Source organism: Nanorana parkeri, unplaced genomic scaffold (genome assembly GCF_000935625.1).
Source record: "Nanorana parkeri isolate BGI_ZX_2015 unplaced genomic scaffold, ASM93562v1 scaffold77, whole genome shotgun sequence".
NCBI lineage: Eukaryota > Metazoa > Chordata > Amphibia > Anura > Dicroglossidae > Nanorana > Nanorana parkeri.
This window is the reverse complement of record NW_017306345.1, coordinates 100,908-108,934: the sequence shown is the minus strand read 5'-3', so window position 1 is coordinate 108,934 and position 8,027 is coordinate 100,908. Positions and strand designations below refer to the sequence as shown.

At 40.5% G+C, this 8,027-nt stretch overlaps 1 protein-coding gene across 1 annotated transcript in view; it reads right to left on the bottom strand.

The window, feature by feature from the left end:
• TNNT2 (troponin T2, cardiac type) overlaps positions 1-8,027 on the bottom strand; it is a 25,205-nt gene that overhangs the window by 2,492 nt on the left and 14,686 nt on the right. Inside the window, exons 6-10 of the mRNA XM_018576772.1 lie at positions 7,494-7,571; positions 5,170-5,280; positions 2,947-3,056; positions 1,033-1,123; positions 868-908 (exon numbers count right to left, since the gene is read on the bottom strand). Coding sequence (XP_018432274.1) covers positions 868-908; positions 1,033-1,123; positions 2,947-3,056; positions 5,170-5,280; positions 7,494-7,571 — 431 coding nt within the window. The remainder of the gene's footprint in view (positions 1-867; positions 909-1,032; positions 1,124-2,946; positions 3,057-5,169; positions 5,281-7,493; positions 7,572-8,027) is intronic.

The window sequence follows — 8,027 nt, the reverse complement described above, 5'->3', positions numbered from 1 at the left end:
GGCCACACTTTTACTTGGGGCCCCCCCCTCCGCCCCCGGGGGGGGGGGGGGGACACGAATCTCACTGGCCTCCCAACCCACCCGGCGGTCTCTGGACCAGAGGAGCATAAACTCTAATGCCCGCCCCGCAGTCTCACACTATTATTATACATTTATATAATGCTGACATATACCACAGTGCTGTACAGAGAACACTGAGCCAGTCACATCAGTCTTACACTTTAATGCAGAATGGCACCGGCTGTAGGGGTACTGCAAATCCCAGCAATACATTATACAGCAATGCAGAACAATATGTGAATTGGACTCTGGACTTTGTAACGCACTGGACCCAGGACTTAGTAACGCACTGGACATCTGAGACCCCGCACATACCAGAGACCCTGCACAGTGGTCTAATTGGGGTCCTTTTCACTGCACACGCAGCTCCCCTTACCTTACACCACACTGGAGCTGCTGTGCTCACCATTTGCAAGTGAAATTCAAAATACAGAGCCAGGGCGGTGCTGCCGTGTACGTGCTCCAAAACGAATTTCGGAACGAACCGAATCGCACATGTCTACGTGCTATGGTTAGTACACCAGCACCAGCAGAGGGGAAAGAGAGTTCGCCCAAAGGTAAGTATAGCGGGGAAGGGGAGATTAGAGGGGGTAGTTCCATTTTTCCAAATTCACCTGGGAAAGTGGAATTACCCTTTAACCTACAAAAAAATTTTGGTAGGCTAACTGCCATCCTATAAAAATTGCCTGGGGTGCATAAGCACCATAGGGACCAGAATTGTATGTACTTGGTAAATCATGCTATGTACTATGCAGTTAGTACAGGAAACAAATAATAATTATGTTTATATAACTTAAAATTACTTACACCTTCTGGTGGTCAGTGACTCGATTTATCAGAACATTAATCTGCAAGAAGAAAAAAGATTTGTTTGGATAATAACAGACACTACAACATTTAGTAAGTACGTATTAGTCAAACGCTCCTAGATTTTACTAGGTCTTTAGGTTATAACATATACAGTGAACTTACCTCATACTTCTGCCTTTTGAAATTTTCTTGAAAGTCAAATTTCTCAGCCTCCAGTTGATATATCCGGTCAAACAGAGACTGAGCTTCTGCCCTATATAAGAAAATGAGAACATAATGTATACTTGAGCCTGTGTTGGTGGGTGGTAATGAGTGAATTATCATTATTCTGTGCAAATACATTATTATACTGTATCAAATATGCTGACACATGTATATTAAATATGTTGACAATTACATTTTATAAACACGTCATACTAAATACATTGTGATACAGGAAGTGTACCCTGTGTGTATGTGTATTGTTTTCGATCAGTTTTCTAGCAGTGTAGACAGCTAATGTGCAATCAGTGTTACTTTTGATGGGTTAAATCACACTTAAATAACTTTTTATTCTTCAATGTTCCAGAAAAATGCACACCACAGCGCTCAGCAGACTCCCAATGATATTCTCCACCAACAATCGTTTGTAGGCTGCCGTCATCAAAAGACAACTGGGAAGAATTCCTCACAAAACATGCAAAACAAACAGACAGCGCCTTGTCCTCGTGTAATACCGCTTATTAATCAATGAACATACAAGCTGACATAAAATACTACTCGCATGGTAATCCATTCATGCAGTGAGTGGAGGTGCTGTCTGTTTGTTTGTTTGGCAACTTTTTATTCTTTATTAAGCAGTCACATGACCGCCACACAGCCAACTGTAGGTCTGGCCAGGGCTAAGGGCTGGAGAAAGCCAAAGCACATCCTGGGAACTGGTGATGTCACTGTCAGCTTTAGAACTTCAAGTCCCAGGTTCGCTTTCCCACTGGTGATGTCACTGTCAGCTTTAGAACTTCAAGTCCCAGGTTCCATTTCCCACTGTTTGCAGTACCTTGCAGACATGCTGAGCATCAGCATGGTGTCTTCTAGTCCCAAGGAGTGTGCAAGGTATGATGACACTGCTACCACAGCCTGTGGTTAGCGTTGTCAGCTTATTTCAGGAAGGCCACAAAGACTGTTGTCTTTCTCAACATTTTAACATATAAAAAGGCAGCTATTTACAAAAATTGACTATCGGGGTTAACATAAACTTTAATTATGACTTAATGGCCTTTTTTGCTCTCAAACCAAATTATTACATCACAGAGAACTCAAAGTATACTAGATCAGATGTATACATCTATAACTCATAATCTGTGTTTATAGAACTGCATGAATTAATGTACCACTACATGCCTGGGTCACTGCAGAATTTCAATACATCAGCATATAATTGTTATAATTATATAATATAATTATAATATAAAATTATAATTGTAGCTGCCCTCCTCCTCACAGTTGAGCTACTAGGTTTCGTTCCATACACATGCCAATCTTGGCCTTTTGTAATACGTCTCAATATTGCATTTCAAAAGCATTGAAATGGAGCAAGTGTAGAAACTATTATTTCTACTTCCTGTTAGTAGAAATATGTAACTTCCCTGTTGCACTCACCTAGCTTCATTAGTCTCGTGCATTGGAGATCATAAAGAAATGCATTTGCTTAGTTAAGTAATGTGTCCTTTTCTGCATATTAACACCAGCATTTATACAATTAAAGTCTTATGGTAGAATCAAGATTATCTTTACACCCATAAGCCCTAGTAGTGCAATGTTCTCATCCTATCTACAATACAGTTTTCTCCTGTAAGTATAGGGCACTTCTCTCATTTGCAAGTGGTGTCACCACAGCAAAAGAAGATCCACAAATCACCATCAGTGGTGCAGTACGAGGTCAAGTTAAAATACAGGGGCCAGGCAGTGACTTCACTTGTGTTGCTGTGACACAAATTAGCATGTCTTGTGGGAGAAATCAATGTCTTTCTCTTATGGAAACATCAAAAGTTACATTTTTGTGTAATATGTTGATAGTTTGGAAGTATATCTACTTACTTCAGTTTTTCTTGATTCATATTCTCAATGTTAAGAGGTTGTCTTCTCTCAGTTAAAATCTTTTTTTTCTTTTCCCTCTCTGTCTGTTTTTTCCCTCCTCTTCTTTCTGTCTGAAAGATCAAAACATATACAACATATCTGAAATTTGGCCTCCAGTGTCCTTTCCACATATCTAGTCTTGACGCATAGTTTAAAACGAAAAGTAAAAATGTATAACTCCCAACTATTTAAAAATTCAAGTTGGAGCAAGCACAAGCACGGCTTCTGATCCCAATCCCAAACCTCACTTGAATCAATCCAACCACTCCCATGTTGCAGGAAACCAACACTTAATTCCAGGATATTTCACCCATTGGGACTGATTTACTATGTCCTGTTTGTGTATGATGGCGTATCAATCATGTGTGGGAAAATATATCATATTCTATTGGTATTTACTATAAGTTTGAAATAAGGGTAGATAAACCCACGGGTTACAGTGTACACAGTAAACGCACTGGCATGTTAAAATAAAAAATTTATTTTCTCCAATGGTTTTGGGTCTATCTGAACACTATTATACATTTAACAAAGATATTTGTATCTGATACATAAAGTGAGTGCTGATATAATTAAAGTCAGCTGTAAAAAAAAACCCTGTTTGTATAGAAAAGCAGCAGTGCACACTGCATGTACATGTATGAATGCTGTGGCCATACTGCTGCTGCCACCTTTGAACAGGTTTCCAATGACAAATAGATATGCCCCATTTTTTGCTCTGACAGCACAGTCTAGAGGCATTTTTTGCATCCTAACCTTCCTTGCTACATGTGAATTTCATTGCTTAGCCAGCCAGTAACAATAGCTTTTATTTTTGTTTTAATTTTTTTAAGGCAAAATGTTGTCATGTGCATGCCTTGGAGCACATTTTTGAAACAGAAGGCACAAAATCAGCATTTTTAGCATGTTCAACAAACACAGCAAACTAGGACCATGCCGCGCACATTGATAATTAATGTACAATCAGTTACATAGATTTAGGGATTGCAAACACTGTTCGTGTGGATATCTGAATGTTCATGCAAGCCTACCATAGCATTTATGCAAACTGTTGTGGACATTTTACTATATAGAATTATGTGGACATTTTATTCTAGGATGGGTGTGTGTGTTTTATAGATTGTCACCTGTCTCCCTGTGTCAGATTTAACCGAGGAGCGCTCTAGCAGAGCGCACTTGGGTTGAATCGGGACCAGCGGTAAAACCGTCAGTATGAAAACCTTCTCATGGGCTTAGAGACGTGTTCGCAGTGTGTGTGGGCGTTTGCCGGTTTGTGAGCAGTAAGTGCATTGCGCTGGGCGTCTTGCCTTCAAACGTCTATGCAACATAGCGAAGCGAAGTCCGCATAACGAGAGATACATATTATATTTCTGTTGCGGCAGCGCTATCCCTTTTCGGATACATATCTGCTTTTACGAGAAGACATTGATATCTGCCTTGTTGGTGTACTGGTACCGTACATTGACAATAGCATTAGCAATGTCCCCGCAGATAGTCTCAAACCTGTACGAACAATCAGAATGATCTTACTAGATACTGGTCACTCTGAGCAGTATTGAATAGGGCCAATGCTGGCTAAGATGGCGGATGTGCATACATGTGGCTGATTGGGGCAATGAACATGACTCAGCACATCATAGTCCTTTGTTTAACACAAGTGAGTCATGTGCATTTCTCTGCTCATTCACGTGGGTGCCCTCCCCTTTTCTGTTGTCACTTCCTGTGATGTCATTGTGCATGGAGGAAATGGTAGGCTGTTGGGGCCGCCCTTTCCTGTTGTTACCCCTTTGTTGCCTTATAAATAAACAGAGCTACTGTGCTAGTGAGGACTTGAACACAGAAACTCCAGCTTGAAGCAACACCTTGTCTTGACTCTACATGGCACTACAGAAGTACTTCCGCTCCTTGTACGAAAGAGCTTAATACAACGTGCTTTTGAGCGCAACGGAATTGTTTGTGCTTGGCGCACTTTGATGCTGAAAGTGCACCTTTTAGCATGGTGTGGATTTGTGCGCTCAGCCCAAACGAATTTCCATAACAAAGCATACCATAATCATATCTTATACTACTGCAAGCATACCAAAAAACTTCATCCCTGCTCTTGTTAATTTCCTTTCGTAAGCCTATCTGTGTGAAAAATTTTAAATGGCCAAAATTAGAGAGAATATATAAATGAAAAAATACTTTTTGAAGGTAGCCTCCAAAGTGGAGCATATTCGAAAATGCCTTCTTTTTCTTGACATCTTCTTCTGCTCTTTTCCGATTTTCCTCGTCTTCCTTCCGAGCACGTTCTTCCTAGAAAATGTTTTTTTTGGAAAATTGAATCTTTTGAATGGAATAAAATAAATAATCTGTGCCAGTCAAAAATTTAATTTTGCAAATTAAATATTATGTTAGAAATAACAATCATTTGGGTTTTCCTCACTTTTCATTAGAGTGGGGAAAGATAAGAACTTTTGAAATATTTTATATCTGTCTGTGTCACTCTGTTCCGGCAATGTCTGTTCCCCTATATTCTCTTCTGGTATCATGAGAGCAAAAAGTAAGTCCAAATCTTCCCAGTGTAACACATACAGAAATGAAAACCTGAAAAAACTTCTAAGGGGGTTATTCACAAAGCTGCCATAGGCAGCCGAGTGAATAACCGACCCGAAGTGAAGTGAGCCAAACGCTGTTTGGCTATTCACTTCAGGCATGTATGGCTGATTTCAGCCGTAGACCGACTAAAATCAGCCATACATCGGCTTGCTGTGGCTGGCTTCGGGTCGGCCAAACATGCGAAGTGCAGAAGGAGTTCGACTAAGATTGGATTGGCTGAGCCGAACCTCTGGCAGGCTACTCGCTGCTGTTCGGCCTATTCTCATAGATGCCAAACAGCAGTGAGTGAATAGCCGAATGCCGCCGGCTCCGCTATTCTGCTCGGTACCTTCGGTGGTACCGAGCAGAATAGAAAAACAGTTAAAAAAAGTAGAAGAAAAATAGAAAATGATTGGGCAGAGCTAGCAGTGTCAGCTAGATCCCCCCAACTGTTTTCTATTGGCCAGGACCAGCTGCCATTACAAAGAAAGCTTGTCAGGGACCGAGGTGATATGAAAGCCGGCTCTGCTAAGCTCTCATCCAAATCAGGGACGCTGATCAGTCATTACACTGAGAACCCGGCGGTTCTGCTACCGTCAGAATAAAAAAATCAGCATAGGAATGCATAGCTACATTTCTATTGACTATTTCAATTTGCAATATCCAATAGCAAGCTGGCGATTGTACCCGCCTTCTGCTGCTGTCAATCACTAGAAGGGGACCTGATGGAGAAGTTCAGGTCCTCTCTGCTGATTGACAGTAGCAGTGGGCGGGTGCAATAGCTAGTTTGCTATTGGCTATTGCAAATTGAAATAGCTAATAGGAATGTAGCTATGCATTCCTATGCTGTTTCTTTTCTGACTGACGGCGGCCAGCGGCTCCGATGTCAGAAGAAAAAAAAGCAACAGAGCAGGGAAAGGTTTACTCTGCTCGCTCGATGTTTCATAATTTGCTGGCCACTGGGAAATACATTTCACAGTATTTATTAATATTACTGTATTTTCTACAGATTAAAAATTAAAGTTTTGCCACATGAAAGTCCTGTTTGCCAAATGAAAGTCCTGTTTTAACAAAATAAATTGTAATTGTTATAATATCTCCTTTTGGAAACTGATGACATAATGAGTGATGGGTGGGCAAGTCATCTGTGCCAACTCCTTTCTTATTATAAATGCAGCATTATTGACATTTACTCCACAGTTGAAGTGAGTGAAGTTTCAGTGAAGTCCAACAAAGCAAAATGTTTTCAATGGATCTTAATAAATGAAACGCCCAAGAGCGGTAATCTTTATGGTTAGAATAAACAGCACCTTCCCGTTATTTATTAATGTTATTGAAAAAATAATGTTAAAGGGTAACTATGGTCAAAAACTGAAAATAGATATGTATACCTATATTAAATTTCCATACATTTTATCCCACTCCTACTAACCATATCGATCTAGAAGTTTGTAAACTTACTTATTGAAGATGCCCATAAGATGTATTACCTCAATGCACTGATAGTCTCATCAGTCCTGTCAATATGCACTTCCTTGTGCCACAACTCACAGAGCCAGCCTTCTGAACTCAGTATCTGAACTTCCCACAATGTAACATCATCATTGCTTGTTGGAAGCAATGGCTAAAGGAATATGTACTCTTGAGAAATTGAGATTGAATCCCAACAAGTAGCAGTGGAAGAGATGCAAAGCACACTGGGAATCCAATAAGTTGTTGAAATTGATGAGCATTCAGAAGGCATCACTCACTACATAAAAGGGATTTTTTTTCAATTAAGCATGGATTTAATTATCAAAAACAACTCCAGTATGTATTCCTATTACAATGCTGATGTTATAACAGGATAGTATATGCTGGGACTTTACAACTCCTTTAATCTATTTCTTTTGTTAAAAAGTAAAATCAGTTATTAATCTTGGCATACTCACAGCTACTCTGGCCTGCCTTTCCTTCTCTCTCTCTGTTCGAATCCTTAACTGTTCTGCTCGTTCTGCTCTTCTTTTTTCCTAAAATGTGAATAGTAAAAGTCAGAAATGTACATATAGGATCCTTCCACAAACATTCTCATATGCATTTAATCTCTCTGCTGCCCCAAGGCTGGGTTCCTCCATGTGCCCCCCTCCCTGCCACCCCTCCCCAAATGGAGAATGGCAACCAGATGGCAAGGGCGGCAGGGTTGGTTTTAATTTTTTTGTTTATTTATTCATTTTTTTTACTTTTTTTATTTTTTTTAATTTTGAATCTGTCACCTCCAATACAGGAGTAGCACAGCACTGTGCTGACTTTTCTGTGACAGCTGGGATGGGAAGGCTGCGAGTGCAGCTCTTCCGCCTCAGTGTTTACACGGAGCAGAGCGGAGAACAGACGTTTTCTGCTCTGCTTTCCACTCTCCATCCTGAAGTGATTGCCATGGTCCCGGGTCCCCCAGAAGAGCGGGGGAACCCCGAAAACCACGGCAGGGA